Source organism: Erythrolamprus reginae, chromosome 2, assembly GCF_031021105.1.
Source record: "Erythrolamprus reginae isolate rEryReg1 chromosome 2, rEryReg1.hap1, whole genome shotgun sequence".
NCBI classification, from domain to species: domain Eukaryota; kingdom Metazoa; phylum Chordata; class Lepidosauria; order Squamata; family Dipsadidae; genus Erythrolamprus; species Erythrolamprus reginae.
The window spans coordinates 287,163,878-287,186,885 of record NC_091951.1 but is presented as its reverse complement, the minus strand read 5'-3'; the positions used below and the strand labels follow the sequence as shown (position 1 = coordinate 287,186,885).

The 23,008-nt window shown below is 38.2% G+C and overlaps 2 protein-coding genes across 4 annotated transcripts; one reads left to right on the top strand and one right to left on the bottom strand.

Annotated features, from left to right (window-relative positions):
- Positions 1-6,336: 6,336 nt before the first annotated feature.
- HINT1 (histidine triad nucleotide binding protein 1) lies at positions 6,337-9,931 on the bottom strand. The gene is made up of 3 exons (XM_070736305.1): positions 9,778-9,931; positions 7,672-7,776; positions 6,337-6,641 (listed from the first exon to the last, which is right to left on the bottom strand). Exons 1-3 carry the CDS (start codon positions 9,886-9,888, stop codon positions 6,477-6,479), a joined length of 381 nt encoding a protein of 126 aa, XP_070592406.1. The 5' UTR covers positions 9,889-9,931; the 3' UTR covers positions 6,337-6,476.
- A 743-nt stretch (positions 9,932-10,674) lies between these two features.
- LYRM7 (LYR motif containing 7) lies at positions 10,675-22,142 on the top strand. 3 transcript variants are annotated; one of them, XM_070736302.1, is made up of 5 exons: positions 10,675-10,798; positions 17,301-17,373; positions 19,432-19,502; positions 20,794-20,875; positions 22,043-22,142. In XM_070736302.1, exons 1-5 carry the CDS (start codon positions 10,784-10,786, stop codon positions 22,111-22,113), a joined length of 312 nt encoding a protein of 103 aa, XP_070592403.1. In that variant the 5' UTR covers positions 10,675-10,783; the 3' UTR covers positions 22,114-22,142. The 3 variants fall into 3 exon arrangements, with proteins under 3 accessions (XP_070592403.1, XP_070592404.1, XP_070592405.1); XM_070736303.1 differs by lacking the exon at positions 10,675-10,798 and adding an exon at positions 11,442-11,525; XM_070736304.1 differs by lacking the exon at positions 10,675-10,798 and adding an exon at positions 13,496-13,620.
- The last annotated feature ends 866 nt before the right edge of the window (positions 22,143-23,008 follow it).

Here is a 23,008-nt window from a genome sequence, read left to right as displayed (position 1 = left end):
ATTCATGGTCATTTGCAGTCACCTTCCAGTGGAAATTCTGTCTGATTTGTTGAAATGTGTAATCTCTTTCTTCAGCCATGCTCCTATTTTCAAGACTATTCATTCCCATTTCAGTCTGTTCAAACCGCAAGAAGTACTGCAAGGAAATTCCGTTAGAAAACCACAACTAGTCTTATTCTGCCCTCCTGTGGTCAATCCTGAAATTACGATGCCTCAGACTGCCGATAAATTCTGCCAATACAAGAAGTAAATTAAGCTCTGTCTTTTCATAAACATATAATATATAAAATCGGATAAATATAAAAAGCTATTACATAGCACAACTATGTATGGGAACAACAAGCAAATAAAAATGTTCTAAGTATTAAAAAGCAATTATGTCGATTGAAAATATGGTTCCCTCATATGATTAATATATTAGTATCATTTTAATACATTTTTTTCTTTATATTATGTCTTCCAAAATGGGCACTTAAAATTGCATTTTATTCATTTTATTCACTCCCTAACTAATCTGTTTTGGGGGGGGGATTCACTGACTTTAGCCAGTTATCATTTATTAATGACCATTTTTTTAAATAAACATTTCCTGTTCCTCTTCAAAGTAACTTAAATAATGATGCTATTACAAAATTTGTAACATTTTTGTTCAGAATTACAGGCAACCTGTTTGTATGATTTTTCTCCAAAATTTCAATTTCCACAATTTTTTTTAAACAGGCTTGAAGTCCCACTATTATTTTTATGATTTTTATTTTTACAAAAGTAATACTTGGAAGCTATTTTCTATGCTTGTAAGCTATAAACTAGCCAAAAATGTAAATTTTAACAACTCCAGAAGCCTCAAAATTGCTAACCACATTTAGCATGTTACATCGTAATGTGGCTAGGTTAAGATGTGGTAATGGATAAAACGAGTAAACGTGGGAACTTGATATGCATTTTCCACATGCTGGTTTAATATCTTATTATTACCCTATTAACATAATTTCCTTCCCCCCTCCAAATAAACATAGACACAACTGGTTTTTTCCTGGCCGACTACATTTTTCTGCCTTTAATACAGATTTAACTTGAATTTTTTGGCAACATTTTTGGAAATAGCTTGTGGTTGTCTTCATTTTAGGACTGAGAGCCATTGACCCAGAGTCATTAGCTGGCTTCATGGCTAGGCTAGGCTAAGAGCTAATATTCTCTTAGTTTCTAGACAAATGCTTTTAACCATCAAACTAGTTTCCATAACTAAATAAGCCTAAATATCCAAGAACAGAATTTTCCTTTTGTTCTAATGAACATCTCACAGCAATGGAAAGGAATTTGATGTGCTGTGATATAAGCTCTTCTCCTTTTGCATGTGATGCCATGGTACATATCAGGGGAGAAATTTGCAATGTGATATTGGGATCTCCGTTTCACCATTTTGATGCGACGATACTTTGCATGGACAGTGTTCTGCCGGGCTCTCTGATAGGAGCCTCCTGAAAATTCAAGGGTACAAATTTCAGACACACACACGTTTGAAAATTCAAAACAATGATCTTTATCACAAAATTCAAAATAAACAAAGCACTCTTTTTGTATTTCAAAGAGTACTCTTCCCAAAACAACCAGGTAGTCTGTACAATTTCCCTTAAGCAGTCATTAAGTACTTAGCCAGCAGCTGTGAAGAAACTTCACACCCCTTCTTCTTCCAACGAAGTGAGACACAAAGACACACGTTGCTCTGCTTTGGTTTCAAAGGCATAAAAAAGCAACAAAGTCCAGCAACACAAGATTCCTGACGAACTCCGATCAAATATTCTTCCACAATGGCCAAACCCACATGCTGCTATTTATAGCAGCAGCCCTAATTACTGGAGCCCCACCCAAACACAGGTGGCCTCCCTTATTTCCTGTAATATGTTCTTACTTGGTCTCTTTTACGCATAATTCTGCGCTTGCGTGGGTCCAAAACGTCATCATCCGAATCAAAGGAAGATAAGGGAGATTGACTGCCTGGGCTGTGTGCCAAGCCCTCCTCTGCCAAGTCACTCCCACCTTCTTCTTCGTCCGAGGAAACTAAACTCTGAACTGATTCTGTCGACAATAACACAGGCCTGTGACATGGTGAATTTTCCCCTGCATCCACCTCCCCATTCCCTGGGGCAGGAGCTGGGCCAGAGCCAACCACAACAGACAGAAATACAAACTTTCTCGGGGTTCTCTTTTGGTGTCTTTCAGATATTCGTATTTCTATGAATTATTTTCCATGACTTCAATAATTTATGATCACACGAGCAATATATAGTGTACATGTCATTCGTTGGTATCCTGAATTAAAATCAGACAAATCTGGACAGATTTAACCAGTGTCCAAGCCAGGCCATGTCTGATGCCTACTGAAGTTTGTTTAGTAATTCACAAATAGAGGGTGGGGGGGAAACACCTACAAAAATTGTACACAAGTGCCTCTTTTTCAAGAGGTATCTGGACTTGGGTTTTTTTTAAAAAGTTTTACTTCTCATCCAAGAAACGTCAAGCTCTGACTCAGATTCTGAAAATTATACATTTCTTCCTGAGCTGTCTAGATAAGGCAAATATGGTTTGAGCAGAGATGGGTTGAATATTTTGAATATCAGGCTTCTAATTAATTAGTAGTTTGAGGGATTTCTTTATTTACTGTCAATCTCCATGCCAAACCTGGAAGTCCATTATTTTCTGTGTTTCCAATCTGCAATTCCTCAGCATTTTCAATATTTCTTTCTCCCCATTGTTAAAAATAACCCTGTACTACTTGTCTATGTACTAAGCCTTTGCAATTGAATTAATGAACATGCACACCAGTATACTGTCACATAAAAGTGCAGACTTTCGAAATAGGCTATTCAGTAACAATGCACACAAACCTTTGTGGTGTTTTTTTAACTGCTGCACAAGCAGCAATTACATGTAGAAATTTAGACACCTGGTCAATTTGTGTATTTCAATCATTAAACAGAAGCAGACATACCCTTTCCATGGTGTAGTTAAATGCATACTGTTTCTGCAAATTTGAATGTATATTTATTGTGCATATTGGGTGACTTTGGGTGAATGAAACTTTTTCAAACTAAATTAACTGGGAGGGGGGTTTGGGGGGGGGGAACTGAAGCGAATGGTCCTGAACATCAATCTAATAAAACATTCATAATAAAATTCTAAAGCTAACTCTATGGAACATTTGTTTAACATTCTTGTGGTTTTCATCTCACTGTAACAAAAAAATTAAGCAGCCATGTTTTAAACTCCCCTATATAGTCTATTACTTAATCTTGTAGGAGTGAAATCTTGAATTGCTTCAAATCTAACATAATCTTCTTTGGGCCACCTCCATATTAGATTTTTTTTCAACCCCGGAACACCGAGTTACAGAGTGTTCTCAAACTCAACCATTTCAGATCGTGGCAGGAATAAAATTATTTTTTCATTTCAAATAATGGAAAAGTGATGGAGTGATTTAACAGAAGGCAGCAAGGCTGTCTTCTCTCTTCCCTCCACTGGCCCATCTATCCTTCCAACTTTGCCAGCACCATTTTCCCTCAATCAATGTCAATGAACTTATCTGCTTTTTTCCTTGTTACAAGGGTCTCACTCTAAGCCTTTTCCCACAGCCGTCACCTCCCTCTATTTTCAGCACTTCTGCCTCCCTATTGCAATTTATTGTTCAATTTCTATGGTTACCTATCTCAGTTTACAACTCTATACTCAGCTGCTATCAACATTTTGGGTTTTTGGTTGTTGTTTTTTTAACAAACCTTCTGCACAGAACAAAAAAGCTCCCAAATTATTCTAAACACAGACCAAAGCATCTAATTTCAGTTTAGGCCATATAGCATCTCAGACATTAACACCCTTGAAAATGTACAAAGATACTTCACCAGAAGAGCCCTTCACTCCTCCACTCGAAACAGAATATCCTACGAAACTAGACTTTCAATCCTGGGCCTAGAAAGCTTATAACTAAGACGCCTTAAACATGATCTAAGTATTGCCCACAAGATCATATGCTGCAATGTCCTGCCTGTCGGCGACTACTTCAGCTTCAAAAACAACAGCACAAGAGCACACAACAGATTTAAACTTAATATTAACCGCTCCAAACTTGACTGTAAAAAATATGACTTCAATAACCGAGTTGTCGAAGCGTGGAACTCATTACCAGACTCCATAGTGTCGTTCCCCAAACCCCCAACACTTTACCCTTAGATTATCTACAGTTGACCTATCTAGATTCCTAAGGTCAGTAAGGGGCGAGTACAAGTGCACTAGAGTGCCTTCCGACCCGTCCTATTGCTCTCCTATATCTCCTATACCTTTCTTCTATTCCTATATGTCGTCTTATATTCTTTCATTGATATGTTTTATTCCTATATCTTCTCTTCTACTCTTTCTTAGATATATTTTACTATGAGTATATCCTCTATAACCTTCATTATGTATTTTACTATGTGTATACCCACTAAAAACCCTCACTGTGTATTGGACAAAATCAATCAATAAAATACAGTAAATAAATAAAATCTTAGGCACACAAGTACATGTTTCTTTTAATCTGAAATCTGAATGGTATTTTGATTTACCTGTACATCCATGATTGCTAAATTCTACTGGGCAGGTATGTATTCTGAGTTCTGAACATGGTGGGAACATTCAAACAGGGACCTTTGCTCAGGTTCGCCTGGTATACCAGTTGCGGCCCTATTTGGACCAAGAGGCTTTGACCAGTCACTCACGCCCTCATCACCTCCCGTCTTGATTATTGCAATGCGCTCTACATGGGTCTACCCTTGAAGAATATTTGGAGACTGCAAATAGTCCAGAATGCAGCCGTTGAAAGCCACTATGGGTGCATACACCCATATAACACCAATGCTCCGCAAGCTACACTGGCTACCAATTAGTCTCTGGTCACAATTCAAGGTGTTGGTTACATGTAAAGCACTATATGGCTTAGGACCAGACTATCCACAGGACCGTCTCCTGCCACATACCTCCCAGAGACCAATACGATCTCACAGGGTTGACCTCCTCCAGGTCCCGTCAACTAAGCAATGCAGGTTGGCAGGGCCGCAGGGGAGGGCCTTCTCTGTAGCTGCCCAAGCTCTATGGAACCAACTCACCCTCAATGTTCGTACTGCGCCCACCCTACTGGTCTTCCAAAAGGCAATGAAGACCTGGCTGTGCCAGCAGGCCTGGGGTTAATACTACCATCTGTCACAGCCGAATAGTGTTGATTGGATAGGTATGTATGTTTGTTTGGTTGATTGGATTGCTGTGGGGGTTTTTTATTGTTATTATTGTAATGTTTTAGTGTTCATTTTAACTTTTTATTATTGTATTTTATTATTATATTGCTGTAAGCTGCCCTGAGTCCTAAGGGATTGGGAGGCATAGAAGTCAAATAGATTAAATTAATTCATAATTGGATGCCTGAGAGAGTTTTGTCTAATTACAAAATGGTCACCACTGGAAGCTTGGCAATGCCCATTAACAGAGGATGAACGGTTGCAGGAACTGAGCATGGCTAGTTTGATGAGAAGGACCAGGGGAGACATGATAGCAGTGTTCCAATAGCTCAGGGTTTGCCACAAAGCAGGAGGAATCAATCTATTCTCCAAAACACCTAAGGGTAGAACAAGAAGCAATGGGTCAAAGCTGAACTAGGGAGAAATTTCCTGACAATTAGAACAATAAATCAGTGGAAAAAGCTTGCCTCCAGAAGTTGTGAATGCTCAAACACTGGAAGTTTTTAAGACGTTGAATAACCATCTGTCTGAAGTAGTGTAGGGTTTCCTGCCTAAGCAGGGAGTTGGACTAGAAGACCTCCAAGATCCCTTACAACTCTGTTGTTGTTGTTGTTGTTGTTGTTGTTGTTGTTGTTGTTGTTGTTGTTGTTATGAATGAAAGAGGCTTCTCTACTAACATCCCCATGCACTGAAATTAAGTCAATATGAAAAGATCTTTGGTTTAAGTTATATTTTTTAGAATATATTCTGATTTTCTTCACAGAATGTATTTGTGGGCACTAGTCTCAGCAAACGAAACAGCATTTTGAGAAGCAAAAGAAAATATCCAAGCATATAAAATATTATTTTCAAAATAAATTCTGTTCATTTCTGCTTTAACAAACAAAATTTAAACACATCTGATTACTTCCAAAACTTTCTTTTCTAACATAGTGGCATTACAACTTAGAAACAGCTTTTGGAAAGTTTCCGGTTGGCTGCATTCAGAGCTTTTAAGCAGCCAAATATAGCCCTGAGTTTCAGACTGTACTAATTTATATTACATAATATAAAAATAGGGGGGAAAGAATAATTAAGCTTAAACTTTATTGATTTATGAGGTAAAATTATAATCGTCTTCCACACAAAACAGTAATTAATTGGTATTATAGACAGAACAAGTGTGGACTCTATTCAATAGACTGAGGACAGTTTTTCTTCTCATTTGAAGTCTTAGCCTGGAGGCCAGCCCATCTGACGTCCCCCAAGTACATGGAGATGCACGTGATAGACGGATTGAGCACCATCTGGACCTTCATTCACAACCATTCGGTATCCTCTAGTCAGACCTAATTGAGCTGCACATTTTTTCCCCACAATGATTAAATGGCCAAGAAGCTGAAAAACAAAAGAAAAGCACATTACTTTAAGACAAAAAAAGGGGGGCAAAGAATATCTCCAGGACAGCCTTCTGCCGCACGAATCCCAGCAACCAGTTAGATCCCACAGAGTTGGCCTTCTCCAGGTCCCGTCGACTAAACTCAAGTTTCAAGTTTCAAGTTTTATTGGATTTATATGCCGCCCCTCTCCGAAAACTCGGGGCGGCTAACAACAATCATGAACAATATACAATAAAATCCAATACTAAAAGCAAATTAAAACCCCTGAATATATGAAAACCAAACATACCTACAAACATATCATGTATACAGTTGTAATGGGCCAGGGGGAGAAGAAGTCTTAATTCCCCCATGCCTGGCGACTGAGGTGGGTTTTAAGTAGCTTACGAAAGGCAAGGAGGGTGGGGGCAATTCTAATCTCTGGGGGGAGTTGGTTCCAGAGGACCGGGGCCGCCACAGAGAAGGTTCTTCCCCTGGGTCCCGCCAAGTGGCATTGTTTAGTTGACGGGACCTGGAGAAGACCCACTCTGTGGGACCTAACTGGCCGCTGGGATTCGTGCGGCAGAAGGCGGTCCCTGAGGTAAACAATGTCATTTGGCGGGTCCCAGGGGAAGAGCCTTCTCTGTGGCGGCCCCGACTCTCTGGAACCAGCTCCCCCCGGAGATTAGAACTGCCCCCACCCTCCTTGCCTTTCGTAAGCTCCTTAAAACCCACCTCTGTGGTAAGGCATGGGGGAACTGAGATATGCCCTTTCTCCTAGGCCTATACAATTTATGCATGGTATGTTTGGTTTTTTAAATTAGGGTTTTTAAAATTATTTTAAATATTAGATTTGTTATATGTTGTTTCACTATTGTTGTTAGCCGCCCCAAGTCTACAGAGAGGGGCGGCATACAAATCTAATAAATAAATAAATTGCTGGTTTAGCAAACCTACCCAAACCTTACCCATCCTTCTTCAGATCTCTTAACCTCTTATTATTGAAAAGCTGGCCACTATTTAATATAAAGTCTTTTTTCAATACTTACACTTGCATCGGTGTCTTCCGCTTGAGATATCTGAGCAATATGCTTCTTGGGGATCACTAGGAAATGAGTTGGAGCTTGTGGAGAAATATCATGAAATGCAAGGCACTAAATAGAAAAAAGGCACCATTTTAGTAATAGCTTTTATTAAATGAATATAAAGTTTTAAGTAATATAAAGTTTTAAGAACCAAAAACAAGTTTTAAACTGGAATGCATTGTATGAAATATTACCCTATGCTGGCCTGCCCTCTTCATAACACAGTAATATTTTAAAATAAAATTATCAATTTAAGCAAAACGTGATTAGGAGTTACGGACATGAAGACTATGAGAAATGGACTGTGAGATGCATATGTTGAATTATAATCACAACTTTTAAAAAATATACCTCTACTGGGATCCTTACAAATATTCATTCTGGCTGAGAATGAATACACTCCTTCCAGTCATAAATTTAAACAGTGAATACAAACAAGATTGTAGCCAAAATTGAGCCATTAAAGAGGAAAATATCAGAATGATTTCAGAAACTCTAAGGAAATCAGCCTGTGATTCTTCTTTTGTAGTTAGGGTTAGGAATTGCAAACCAGATTTTATTTTATTTGATCCCTAGATTTAGAGGAAAGTATAAAAATCAGGTACTAGATTTAATCACAATAAAACACTTTCTCATTTGCATCTAACCCTGGCAGTAATATGCTCTGGCACATATATATATTTATATGCCAGAGCATATATATATTGTTAGCATGTCCCCATATCTCCTTCACAAGTTCCTCAACACAGCAATGATAAAGAGCCACAGTGGGGCAGTGGTTAGAGTTGCACTACTGCAGGCTACTTCTGCTGATCACCAACTGCCAGCAGTTTGGCAGATGGAATCTCACCAGGCTCAAGGTTGACTCAGCCTTCCATCCAAGGTGGGTAAATAAGGACCCAGATTGTTGGGGGCAATATATGCCGACTCTGTAAAGCTTAGAGAGCTATAAAGCATTGTGAAACATATATAAGTCTAAATGCTATTGATATTTGCATTGTCTTTAAATACTGTATATGTTTTTTCTTCTTTGATGAGTACCCTAAAGGTGCAACAAAATCTGTACCAGCCATTGCTTTGGATAAGAGTCAAATCATCTGCTCATTTACACTACTCAAACAAACAAATAAATAAATGGAACAATTAAACAACAGAATATAACTCCAAGTAAATCAAACTTCTGTGAAATCAAACTGTCCCCTTAGGAAGCAAAACTGATTGACAATCAATTTCATTTTGTTGTTAGCACATTCAACTTTGTACAGAACAAAGTATTCAATGAGAATATTTCATTCATTCAGATCAAGGATGTGTTATTTGAGAGTTCCCTTTATTCTTTTGAGCAGTGTATATTGCACCTTTCCTCCTGAAGTGCAAAGAAGTACATAACATTCCCTGTTCTAGTTATTATTCACTTGGGATGAAACAAAAAATATCATGAGGAAAATATAGCAGAAAAAAAAATATTCCTGCCATGGAATTATACAAACAGCATGCAGGGACAAGGACCCAATGGTTGAAATGTACCTAGGTCAGAGGTAGGCAAAGTTGGCTCTTCTATGAATTGTGGACTTCAACTCCCAGAATTCCCGAGCCAATCATGCTAGCTCAGGAGTTCTGGGAGTTGAAGTCCACAAGTCATAGAAGACCCAACTTTGCCTACCCCTGACCTAGGTAATTGAGAACAAACTGCAGAGGTTAGGATTATACTAAACTACTTAAAATTTAAGAAATTTAAATTTTGAGAAATTTAATCTTAAAGGATAGAAAACGTTAAGATTCAGGGATGGACATTAGACATTACTTGTAGGTAATATAGCCTCTTGGGGGGGGGGGCGCAAGAAAAATAGAGCCTCCAGGTGCAAAGTCATTCTACCTCGCTTCGCTGGGCACTCCACCCACAGGCCACGCGATAGCAATCCCTAAGCGACGCGGCCACCAAGCCTGCCTCGAAGTCATGCGAATGCCGGTTCAGCGTGGCATTGCAGCCAAAAAAGGCAAACAGACCCCGGCCAATAAGATTTAATGGCCGCAGCCATGCAAGTTCGGACTCGCCCCCGTTTCCCCCACCTTCTCGTCCTCGAAGATGATCTTAGCGGGGATCTCTTTACGGATGATTTTCCCGAATATGGTGTCCCCGCCCGGCTGAGCCGCCTGAGCCTTGCAAACCTCCTCCGCCATCTCTGCACAGAGAAACGCCCACCCGACTTCTCCGTCGGGGCCTTCTATAGACCGGTCCCACCCACCCCTCGAATCGACCAATAACCAGCGTAGGAGCGGGAACAAGCGGCACGTCCGCCCTATCAAATCAATACACTGATAGAACTCCCCGTTTTAACCTGTCCGTTCCTCTGCCCGTCATTTTATTCTTCCTCCTCATTCTTTCCCCAAGGACTGGCAATATCGCTGAGGCGAAGTCGTATGATGCGGCAATAGTTTTTTTAAAAATGCTGGGAAATATGCACTACACGAGTTCGTCCTTTCTCATAAATTATTTACAGGCTTTATACATATGGCCTTTTCCTGTCAGACATTTGTTCACCAGCTGTGGTATTCCATTTTTATTATTTTAATGTTTTTCTTAAGACAAGACTACTATTTCCGTGGCGTGTGAATTTGAATAAAAGAAAACATTAAAAATTTCCTCCGTTAACACAATTTTTTTGGGTCGGGCACAGGTATTTCTGAACCTCCAGCAATGTTTTTTAAAGTGTGGACTTCAACTCCCCAAATTCCCCAGCATCCCGCTTCCAACTGCCGGCTTGGCTAGAGAATTCTGGGATTTGAAGTTCCCTGCATCTTCAAAGTTGCGGAGGTTGAGCCATCGGAGCTTAGCGGAACGTCGACCCTTCTTATTTCCGTTTCCTTTCAGGCACCTTGTACTCTCCTCGTAACGCTACTCTAAGAATATAGCTCTCAAATCATCTTTTATCTCCTCCCATTTTGGCTGCAGGACGCCCGCTGATTTGTCGTCGTCGTGAAGGCGATGTTCTCATAGAACCAATAACGTGCACGGGTGGGCGTGGCTTTATTACGGCCGGAAACCTCAATAATAGGGATTCCTCCAAGAGCAGCGATGCGAAGGGCAGAGGTTAGTTGATGGTCCTGTGTTAACTTCGCAGGCAAGAAAATGTTTTGGAGCGAGAGAATATGGTGGTTACTGTAAAATTTTGTTGTTGGGTTGAGAATATTATTTGAGCAATATAAGAATGTATTACAGTATATAGTACGAGTGCAGGCAAAAAATGGAAAAGATTTTATTTATTCATTCATTCATTCATTCAATTTGTATGCCGCCCATCTCCCTAGAGACTCTAGGTGGCTCACAACCAAAATCAAAATATACAAATAATATTAAAATATCTAAAAAGCAATTAAAAACAATTTAAATCCAACAGTTAAAAACCATACAGACAATTTATGGTATGGTACCATCAGATCAACAATGGTACACCATCAGAGATAAAAGTGTAAAGAGATGTATTCCTCCTTTTTCTTCATTTTCTTACTTCATTGCCTGACCACATTGTTACTACCAGTATGTTTGCTTATTTGTGTCAGAATGTTAGGAAGTATCACAATTAAAATAAGGCATACTATCAGACCTAAGATTTGAAATACAAGATTAAAATGTGTACAAATTAAACAGATCTTGCCTAGAAACTAACAATGTTAATTATGTTATTGCCGATTGATTTTCAAAATAGGCATACAATATATGAATCCTTGAAAACTTCCTTGCATTTTTTTTAACCTGCCGGATAATCTAGTCTTGAAAGGGAGGTTGTGATAAGGCCAGTGATTATACCATGATGATAGTAAGTTGTTGGTTTTTTTCTTTGGAATTACTTTTTGCTTCCTTATGATTTACTTGGGATGCACTTTATTAGACTGCAATTTCCCATCTTCTAAAATGCTGTAGAGCCCTATTGTATACCACTCTACATCTGGATTCCCGCAACACATTAAACCGGATATATACCGTATTTTTCGCTCCATAAGACGCAGTTTTTTTCCTCCCAAAGTAGGATGAAAAATCAGCAGCGTCTTATGGAGCGAAGATGCAGGCAGGGAGGGGGGGCGGCGCAAGCCCAAAAAGCAGCCGCAGCGGAGGCCAAGTCTCGCTCCGGGCTGTGCCCCCTCCGAGCGCTCGCCGCCTGTCCCTGTCAGCGGCCCAGCCACCTTCACCCGTCTTCGCGTTGCTTCGGAAGCCGCTCTGCATCAGCGGGAAGGAAGGCGGAAGGCAAGCAGCAAAGCGGCACTTGGCGAGCGGAGAGGCGCTTCGCTGGCTGCGGGCATTTCGGAAGAGAAAAGAGCCCACAACACCGGGGGAGGCAGGGGGTCCCGCGCCGCAAAGCAGCCAGAGAGGCTCCCGCGGGGGAAGAAGAGACTAGGGGCCTCCCCTCGGAGGCGGGCGGGGGAGGGGCAGGTAACGCGCACCGCTGCAGGAGGGATGAGGAGTCGAAGCAGCCCCCCGTCCGCCCAGCTGCCCGTCCGGGGATTTGGCAGCGCAGGCCGCTGGGCCCTCCCGCCTGCAGGATCAGCCTCGACAGCCCCCCCCCACTCGCCTAAAGGCCTGGCCGGGAGCCCGCGGGCTCGCCCCAAAAGCGCCTTCGCCCCGGAGAGCAGCCGCCGCCGACCTCTTCCTCGCCCGCAGAGTGGCAGGAGCAGGCCGAGCAGAAGCGCCCCCGCCCCGCGCCGGAGAAGTCGCCCCTCCGAGCCCGACGTTTCGTGCAGATGCGGCAGGAGCGAAGCTCGCCCACCTGCAGCCCGTTGTGGCTCGGGCGGAGCGGCTCGCCCGGGATGATGCTCTGCCCCGCGAGCGCCTCTGGGACTGGAGGACAACCCCCCCCCGCCCGCTCGCTTGCTCGCTCTCTCGCTCCCGGTGCGTGGGCCCGCGCTGCGTCCGACCGGGCGCCCTCATGTCGAGGTTCTACTGTACTGCCTATTTTGTCTTGAAATATCTAAACTTTATAAATATATCATGGCAAGATTCTTCTTTATGTTGTCTAACAAGTTATTCTGTGAAATTTCCTAAATTTCAGAGTTTTATCCATATCCAGGTTGTGAACTACTATTGCAGTTTTCAAGATCTCTCTCTTTCTGTACTATAGTTTTTTCAGACGTGTCAGATTGATTAGTTTGCAAATCCCCATATATTTGACTTCCTCCACTTCTCAAAAATTTGTTGAAAGGAAGAAAAAAACCCAAAGTTTTAGCAAGACTATTATTAAGTTTCTACTGTATTACAAAGTGTAGTTAATCTAGCCCAGGAGATTGTAACTCATTAAATTCTCTTTTAACAGTGATAGCTGCTAGCTACTTTATGTAAGATGCTGCCTGGCATTGTCATACAAGTTATTATTTACCCTTGTATCTGAGCTTTAGTAGAAAGTCAATTATATTTAACATCAAAATGATCCAAGTGAGATGTTGCTTGTTTGTATATTTTCCCAATTCCCCTAGGGCAGTGTTATTGTAATAAATATTTTAGCCTACTTTTTGGCTCAAAATATTTTTTTTCTATTTTCCTCCTCTAAAATCTAGGTGCGTCTTATCAGCAGGTGCCTCTTATAGAGCGAAAAATACGGTAATATAGTATGTTACAGTTCAGTAAAATATATTAGTCCTACATTTCCCACAATCTTTGATAAGCCACCTACTTCTTTTTTCCCCTCTTTAAATGGCATGTATGTTTTCAGGTAGGGGTGATTCCTGGCAACTGCCTGGCGTCCCTGTAGTTTTCTTAGCAGGATTTACACCACTGCTTTGTCACTGTCTCCCTTAGGCTGACAGAGAGTGACTGGCCCAAGGTCACCAACTGGTTTCATGCCTGAGTTGAATTAGAATTCAGTTTCCTGGTTTCTAGCCTAATGGCTAAACCATTGTGCCAAACTGGTTCTCATTTAAATGGTACGTAGTTTATATACTGCTCCACTTAAACAACAAAATATAACTCCAAATAAATCAAATTTCTGGGAAATCAACTTAGGAAGCAATTGACAATCAATTTCATTTTGTTGTCAGCACATTCAACTTTGAACAGAACAAAGTATTCAATGAGAATATTTCTTTCATTCAGATCTAGGATGTGTTATTTGAGTGTTCCCTTCATTTTTTTTGAGCAGCGTACATTCAATGAGATGAAATGTCTGTTGCTTCAGTCCCACAAAAATCTGCTATTGCCACTTTATCTCCAAAAGATAGTCTGCTATCCGTTTTATCTCCAAAACTCATGTATTCTTAATAGTTATAGGACAAGCAGAAATACACCAAGTGATGCCTGTTTTTAACTGGAAAGATACACCTATGGAATTCTTGTTAGTTGTAAATGTTTTAAATTATTTAAGTTTTGTAAAATAAGATGTAAATATGCATTTTTTTTACTCTGATGTAAACTTTGTTTTCTTTGATATCTCAGTTCATAAGGATAGTTTTATTTCTTCCTATAAAACAGTATTCATTGCAAATAAGTATTTTGAATGGAATTCAGAGGTGAAATCCAGCAGGTTCTGGAGAACTGGCAATGTAAATTTTGAGTAATTCAGAGAACCAGTAATGAAAAGTTTGAGTTGTTCAGAGATCCAGAAAATACAACCTCTGACTGGCCCCAGAATGGGGTGAGAATGGAGATTTTGCAATATCTTTCCCCAGGAGTGGGAAGGGAAGGGAGATTTTGCAGTATCCTTCCCCAGCCACGTCCACCAAGCCACGTCCACAAAACCAGTAGTAAAAAAAATGGATTTTACCACTGGTGGCATTAGTGTCTTTTGGTCTTTCTGTCATCCATTTAGTATTTTTATGGTGAATTTTTCCCATTTACTAGTCAAATTAAAGAGGTTGGTATCCTGGCTTACCCGTTTGAAAATATTTATTTATTTATTTCCTCTGTTAAAATTATAAAATGATAGCTTTTCTAAAAATCCCTCTTCTGCATAATTCTCTAGAAACTAAAACTGTTTTGCAAAAATAAGTGTTATAAGAATTCTTACTGCTAATGATGTGATTTCTGTGCATTAAAAACAATACCCTTAGTTATATATTTTTCTATTTTAATTATGCCAGTAGTGTAACTGGCTTATTTAAGCAGTTATATTACTGGCTTAATTTAAGCAATAAATTTCAGCATTTTTGAAGTACTGTGTCAAATTTCCATTAGTTTGATTTGTTTATGTATTAATTACTCCGTGTTTACCTTCAAATAATACCTTTTTCTCACAGTTCTAGCACCTTCTTTCTCAAAGTTTATTTATTTGTATGTTGCTCAACTCAAATACGTGGCAGCTCTTAAAGTTAAAAACAGAAAGCATTACAAAAATTAAACAAAATCATAACAATAAAAACACATTAAATAGATTAAAAGAGTAAAACTATGAAAAACCATCCCAGGTTCAAAATGGCAAAGCCAAATCTTCAGACCCTTCCAGAAGACCAATAAAGTCAAAGATAATCTGGCCTTGTAAAACTAAAAACTAGCATTTTAAAATTTTAAAGTACAGTGGTACCTCGAGATACGAGTTTAATTCGTTCCGGACCTGGGCTCTTAAGTCGAGCAGCTCTTATCTCGAACGACTTTTCCCCATAGGAATTAATGTAAATAATTTTAATTGGTTCCAGCCCTCAAAAAACTCACAAAGTTAGTCTAAATTATGCAGAAAGACATGTTTTTAATGAAGAAATGTACATGTACATATAAATGAATAATGAAGTTTCTTTCACTTAACTTGTAAACTTTCTTAAACTTTTAAATTTACATATGTTCAACTTCTCTGCCACCCAATCCTGTAGGACAGAGGTCCCCAACCCTTTTTGCACCAGGCACCGGCTTTAAGCGATCAAGAGAGGAATGGGTGAATGAATGGACGGAGGGTGGGAAGGAAGGAAGGAAAGAGGGAAGGGACAGGAACAGAGGAAGGAAGCAAGGAAACTTATGAAAGGGGAGAGTAAGAGAGGAATGAGTGAAGGGAGGGCGGGAGGGAAGAAGGTGGGAAGGAGAAAGAAAAGAAGAAATAGAGGAAGGGAAGGTAAAAGAGAGAAAGAAAAAGAGCAAGAAAGAAAGCTGCAAGCACCCCCCCGAGCCCCCCAGGCCGGCTGCAACCTTTTAAAACACGCGCGCCGCTTCGCAGCTGTCTCCTGAAGCCGAACGCGGAAGTAAGCGTTTGGCTTCAGGAGACAGCTCCTTGGCGCTTGTATCTCGAATTTGGGCTTGTAAGTAGAACAAAAATATCTCTCCCCTCCCAGCTCTTATCTCGAGTTGCTCTTAAGTAGAGCAGCTCTTATGTCGGGGTTCCACTGTACTGTATTACCGGTGTTATTTCAGACATACAGCTGGAATATCTGTGAAATGTCATCTTCAACAACTTTTCTGTCACTTTCTAGAAGCTCGCCTCGCTAAGAATCAGGCAAGGAATTTAAGATTATAATACCTAACATATTATGTTCTTTCATGCTGAGTTTCACATACCAGTATTACATACCGTATCTACCATATTTTTCAGATTATAAAACAGACTTTTTTCCTTCCCTAAAAGAGGCAGAAAATTTGGGTGCTTCTTATACTCTGAATATAGCTTTTTTTTCCCCTCGAATTTTTTTGAAGCTTTTTTTCCTAATCTTCCCAGCTCTAACCTTGCAGACTTTTTCATTGTTACTTTCTCCAAAGGATGTTTTTCCAGCCCTAAGTCTTTGCAGGCTTTGTTTCATTGTTCTACTTGCTACGAATAAGTTTCTCTCCAGCCCTAACGAGGTGCTAACAATGTTCCCAGCTCTTGCCGCCTTGCAAAACTCTTTCATTGTCTTTACGAATAAGGTGTTTTTTTTAAAGCCCTAACCAAGGAATAAAATAATGTGCTGAAGCTGATTAGACTAAGGAAACTAGCCAGATGAATACCTGGTAGGCAGATTTTTTCCTCATATTTTCCACTCCCAAATCTAAAGTGTTTCTTATACTCTGATGCGTCTTATGCTCCAAAAATACGGTATGTTAGTAATCATGTGGTGTCAGCGTTCCAAATAGCATCTGAGAAATAAATCAGAGTCCAAGGCTTGGCCTTCTTCAAAATTCCAATTTATAAGCAGAGTCATGTTAGCACAACTGGAGAAACCTGAATCTAAAGTTAGGAGGGTATCTCCACCTGGGTTAGAGTTCATTTCTTTGCATCTCCTCTCACAAGCCCATCACCTGAACCATACATCTTCTGCCAGCATATCCTGCAACTCCCAGCAGCTTCCAGCCAGACGCTGAACAAAGGCTGACCATGAGAACTTAAAAGGAATGTGGAATGGCTTCACCCATGCAGCCACACACACACACAAGTTCCCACAGCAAGAAACATTCTAAAGCATTTAAATGTGACAGGCCAGAGGCTTCAATAAAATATGGATTTGGTCTGACATGTGGGTTGCTTGTTATATCAGTATTTACAGGAGATGCTATTTCTAGGAATCATTTTGATTTCATTCTATGACCAAATGCTTTTTCCTGGGGAATTTCTATATTTTGTTCTCCCGATATTCTTACTTCAAATTTAACTGAACATATGGTGCTTTCTTTATAACATAAGGATGTAAAACTTTTAACATTCTATTTACAGGTCTTGAAAGTTTTCAAGGTTTTACATAGGACAAGGCAAAATGTGTTCAAAGGTGACACCAGAAGCTTAGACGGTAAGATTATTATTATTATTTTAGTAAAACAAGTTTTACTAAAGGAGCAAATGCTCAATCTCTTTCGCAGTAGACGGCCACTTTAAATCATAGTATTTAAAAACATAGTTTTAAGGTATGATTATTACTTCTAGCATGGGTTAGAGTTCATTTCTTTGCATCTCCTCTCACAAGCCCTTCATGGCATCGGACCAGAATATCTCCGAGACCGCCTTCTGCTGCATGAATCCCAGCGACCGATTAGGTCCCACAGAGTGGGCCTTCTCCGGGTCCCATCAACTAAACAATGTCATTTGGCGGGGCCCAGGGGAAGAGCCTTCTCTGTGGCGGCCCCGACTCTCTGGAACCAGCTCCCCCCAGAGATTAGAACTGCCCCCACCCTCCTTGCCTTTCGTAAACTCCTCAAAACCCACCTTTGCCATCAGGCATGGGGGGCCTGAAATATCTCCCCTGGGCCTATACAATTTATGTATGCTATGTTTGTACGTATGTCTGCTTAATAATGGGGTTTTTAAAATATTTTAAATTGTAAATTATTAGATTTGTTATGAACTGTTTTATTGTGTTGTGAGCCGCCCCAAGTCTACGGAGAGGGGCGGCATACAAATCTAATAAATAATAATAATAATAATAATAATAATAATAATAATAATAATAATAATAATAATGATGATGATGATGATGTAGTTGTATTTGAGCCTCTATGCTTTTTTTTATAGTATACATTCTGTAAATGCACTGAGTACCTTGTTATTTCATTGTAAGATCTTGCCAGTGTTGAATTATAGTTGCTTCACTGTTTATTCAGTCTTTCTTTCCATGTTTTATCTTAAAAGATACAATGCCTAAAGGTATCTACAGTTCTTGCCTTATGACCTGAAAAGGTTTTCTTCAGTCAGAAAGTAGGCAAAGTCATCACCGAGAAGCTGTTGGAAAAGGGGTTGAGCGCTAGACCTTTCTAAACCTTTAAAAGCAAGTTGCAGCAAGACTGCTGGAACAAGAATTCAATCTTTTTCTTTCCTGCAAGCTCAAAGGGGACTGGGGGGAAAAAATCAGACTTTTGCAGGTACGGTACTTTTCGGAGTATAAAATGCACCTTTCCCCCCACTAAAAGAGGTGAAAATGATGGTGTATCTTATATACCGAATACAGACATTTATTTATTTTTTTACTGTACTGAAGACCTACCCCCACATCCCATTTTTGCAGAAAATGGGTTGTTTTTCACAAAAATGAGGTGGACAGAGAGTCTGGGAAGCCTGCAGAGAGCTGAGGGCGGGGGGCGGGGGCAAATCCCCCTGTTTTTGCAAACATTTTTTTGCCTGTTTTTTCGCAAAAATGGGATTGGCAAAGGGTATGGAAAGCCTGCAGAGAACTCCTGGGGACTGGGGGGGAAACAAAAATCCCCCCATTTTTGTGAAAAAAGTGGCAAAAATGGCTTCCCAAATCCTTTGCCCACCCCATTCTTGCAAAAAAAAAATTGCCTTCTAATTATTGGAGGAGGAATTCTGGGAGTTGAAGTCCACTAATCTTAAAGCTCTCAAGTTTGAAAATCTCTGGGTTAGCAGTTAGAGGTGCAAGGGTCTTCAAACTTGGCAAGTTTAAGACTTGTGGACTTTAACTCCCATTCCTGAGCTAGTATGACTGGAGGAAGAATGCTGGGAATTGAAGTCCACAAGTCTTAAAGCTGTCAAGTTTGAAGTTTGTAAAAAGTTTGTAAAAAGTATACATGTTTGAAAAAGTATTCTGCTACACTGGTATTTTATTAAATAATATATATATTACAAACCATTTGGTTCAGAATACTTTTTTCCTTGTTTTCCACCTATAAAATCTAAATATAACATGCATTTGGGACTTCGGGTGACATTTTATAATATCGTATATTGCAACTTAATTGTTGGGGAAACAGATTACGTCTTTTTAAATATCTTCAGATTAGCATATATGATTCTGGTAACCTACTGGGGAAATAATTTTTATAGAAGTATATATTTTATATGTAAAAAACCTGAAGAAATGCATTTCTTTAAATGCCTATTCTCTTGTTTTATCTAGCTGCAAGACTTAAGATAAATGAGGAATTCAAAAATAATAAAAATGAGACTTCTCCTGAAAAAATAGCTGAGGTATTTGCATCACTGGCCTACAATTTTGTCACCTTGCTATTTAGCAGAATATGTCACTATCTCCCTCATCTGATATAACTCTTATTTTAAACTTTATTAGCTAATAAGTGTTATATTTTGTCACCTGTGCCAAATTAGTGAATAAGCTCTTTTTGTTGTTCCGTTTCAGAAAGATTCCCCCCATTCATTGAATTTTTTTCCTAAAAATGCCACCAGCAAAAATGCTAGTGATCTGACAAGTGAAAAAGAGGGAGATTAGGAACAATAGGATTTCTGAAGAATCTGCTTTGAAAGGATAATAATTTGCCTGTAAAACAAGAACAAGTTCTTTTATGTGCATGCAGGATATGTGTGTGGACAACTGTAAATGAACCAATTTTTGGCGAAGAGTCTTCTTACAGTAATTGGCATAATAGATTTCATTATTCTGTAATTTTCTCTCTTAAAATTGGTACAGTTCCAATTCCTTGAATTATTGGCATTTAGTTTCTTTTGCCTGAAGAAAAAAAAATCACCAAGTGTTTGTGTGTTCGACAATATTAAAATCTTTAAAAAATGAATTTCTGAAGCTTTCACAAAATCTTCGCTGATTGAAAACTGATTGCTAAAATGAACACACGCATATTTTTTCATGGGTTATTATTCTTTCAATCACTAACTCAGATATTTTTTCAAGCTGATTGATGCAAATAATTATTTAGATTTGGAGGAATAGACTGTCAAATTATTCATGAAACTGATGAAATGATAAAATTATAACTCATCTGAAACCAAATTAAACTGTAATTACTATATGTGTATCAAGTAGTATATTTCTGCTTTATGTTTTAATAAAGTATGAAAAAATTTTTGCGCTATCCAGTTGATAGCTCTCTGATTACTTCTTTGAAGTAGGGTGATGGCATTCTAAGAGTTTCTAGTAGTAGGTACAGTATAAATTAATGAAAGATATAAAAATGAAAATTTAATACTAATGTTAGAAGAATAAAAATGTTGTTTCAAAGAGACAAAAATATTAACCAAACTAATAGTTTCAGACACTTTTACTTATTATAAAGGAAATATATTGAAAAGTTCAGTTTTGCTCTGTTCTGCAAGCAAATGCATGGTTTTTATGATTAAATCTTTATCCCATGATGAATATGTGTTGCTAGTTCTGAGAAAAACCCATGTTCTATTAAGAGTATGTAATATAACTATAATAATGAATTTGGAATAACATTTCATAGATGATCAGTAAACAAAATATATTGATGAATACTTATTAATTCTGTTTCCTAACTCCACCCAGTCTATAAAATTAGCTTCAGAAGTGGAAGTTATACTTAGAACATGTGTCCTACAAGGTGTTTATGTGGATGCCAACAAAATAAGTAAGTAAAGATTCTCTGCCTTGCAACTTTTATTAATCAGTTTATACGAAGCTAAAGCTGGCAAAGTGTATTTGATTTATGAGGTATAAATATATACTAGAATAGATAAGATTGGATGGATGGATGGATGGATGGATGGATGGATGGATGGATGGATGGATAACCGACAGAGGGGGGTACATGTGATTATTATATATCTTTCAGATTTTAATTAGATTTAATTAATATAGTAAATAGAATTTCTATAGATTTCTATGTATTCTGCTTATGGCAGATTGGTATTCATTTCAAGTAGTTCTTTAATGAATAGTGGAATATTGATAAAATATTAGTATAGTTATGAAAGTCTAATAGTCAGCTATCAAATTTGTTCTATTTTCCTAATTCCAGCTGAATCTGTTTTAATAGAAACTTTATACCTTGAAAAATTAAATATCTTAACAAAATTAATGTTTCCATTCATATATTTTTTTCAATATTGCCACTAAGGGTTGATTAGATAACCCAAAATGTATGTGTTTTCTCTATTGTTCTATCCTATACTTCCTGTCGTGAGATCTTTTGTGATATCTTTACAATTTAAAATATAAAATGTTATGATTAATTCAAACGGGTTCAACCACTTTTAATCCAAAATATGTACATATTCAGTTTGCATCAAAACGTTAACTAAAATTCCAGATATGAAGGTGCCATAATTTTCTGTTGGCATCCCTTTCTTAATGATCTGTAACATAACAATTTTCCTTTTTTAAAGCTGATATACATTGCATGAATATCTTTTTTTATATATCCACTTCATTATTCACTTCATCATCCACTTCATTAACACAAGGACAACATGTCAACCCCTTAGACGCCCCTTTGGCTTCTACAGCTGAGACTGGATAGAAACTGAGATTTCTGTAGTTTTAATTTGATATCTTAACCATCTTGCTACATTTGTTCCATTATACTGTACAGTATATTCATCGTGGGGAGATTTTAACTGCAGAATAAGAAATACAGTGATACCTTGTCTTACAAACTTAATTGGTTCCAGAATGAGATTCGTAAGGTAAAAAGTTCGTAAGACGAAATAATGTTTCTAGAGTACTAGAAAGACATTGTTGCCTTTGTTTAAATAATAGTGTGGAAAATCTAATAATAATGTCTTTTTTCTTCCAGAGGTTTCACCAAGAAAGGAGGTGCTACGAGACAATGCCCCATTCTGTGACACGCCGAAGCAAAACACATGAATAGAATAAAAATTTTGATTAATTAATAATGCCATGTAATTCCTTTTTTTAAAAAAAATAACTTTCCTATAATACTGGCCTAAATAAAATGTTCAACATGAAAAATGACAGCTATTTATAGTCAGATCAAAAGCAAAAAAATATATAATATTTTGTTATTTCAAGAAATATATTTACATTTATTTTCTGGTTTAAAAGAATGCCTTCACCATTACCAAATTAGTGTAAGACTTTCATAAATTTTAATCTCTCCAATTCATTCTTCCTATGTACTGCAAGTTTATATTTTTTTATCAATCCCCAAAATATGTAACAACCTATTTTAGAATTAAAAAGAAAATGTTTTAAAATTTTAAAATATAATTGTAAAGGTTCCAGAAAACAAGGTACAAAGTTTCATAAAATTAAAGTAAATTAGAAACTTTTTTTAAAAAATGTGAATATTATGCAGTATGCATATTATTTTGCTTAAGGACATCATTTAAATTTTTTACACTTGAAGAAGTGTTAGTTTGTAATGGTATAATTTCAATCACTTCACTCAGAAGTTATTCACATTGAATTAATTGAGTTTAATCCTAGATATGTAGATTGCAAAATTAAGCTTTGATGGTATCTACAATTTATATTATTTACATGCCAATAGAAATCAAGTGGCTTATGCTTACCTTTTTATAAATTTTAGTGAACCTAATAATAGGATTGACTTCGATGTAATCTTGAAATGGTGCTATATGTACATTGTTTCCCCTTTATGTTCTCAATATAATTTTGAACCTGAGTTTTAGCCTATATATTGAATATTTTTGGTGGAGTTGTAGAAATAGATTGTTCCCTTGGCTGTAACATTGTTACAGGAAAACAGTAATGGACTAAAGATTTAATGAAAGAGGAT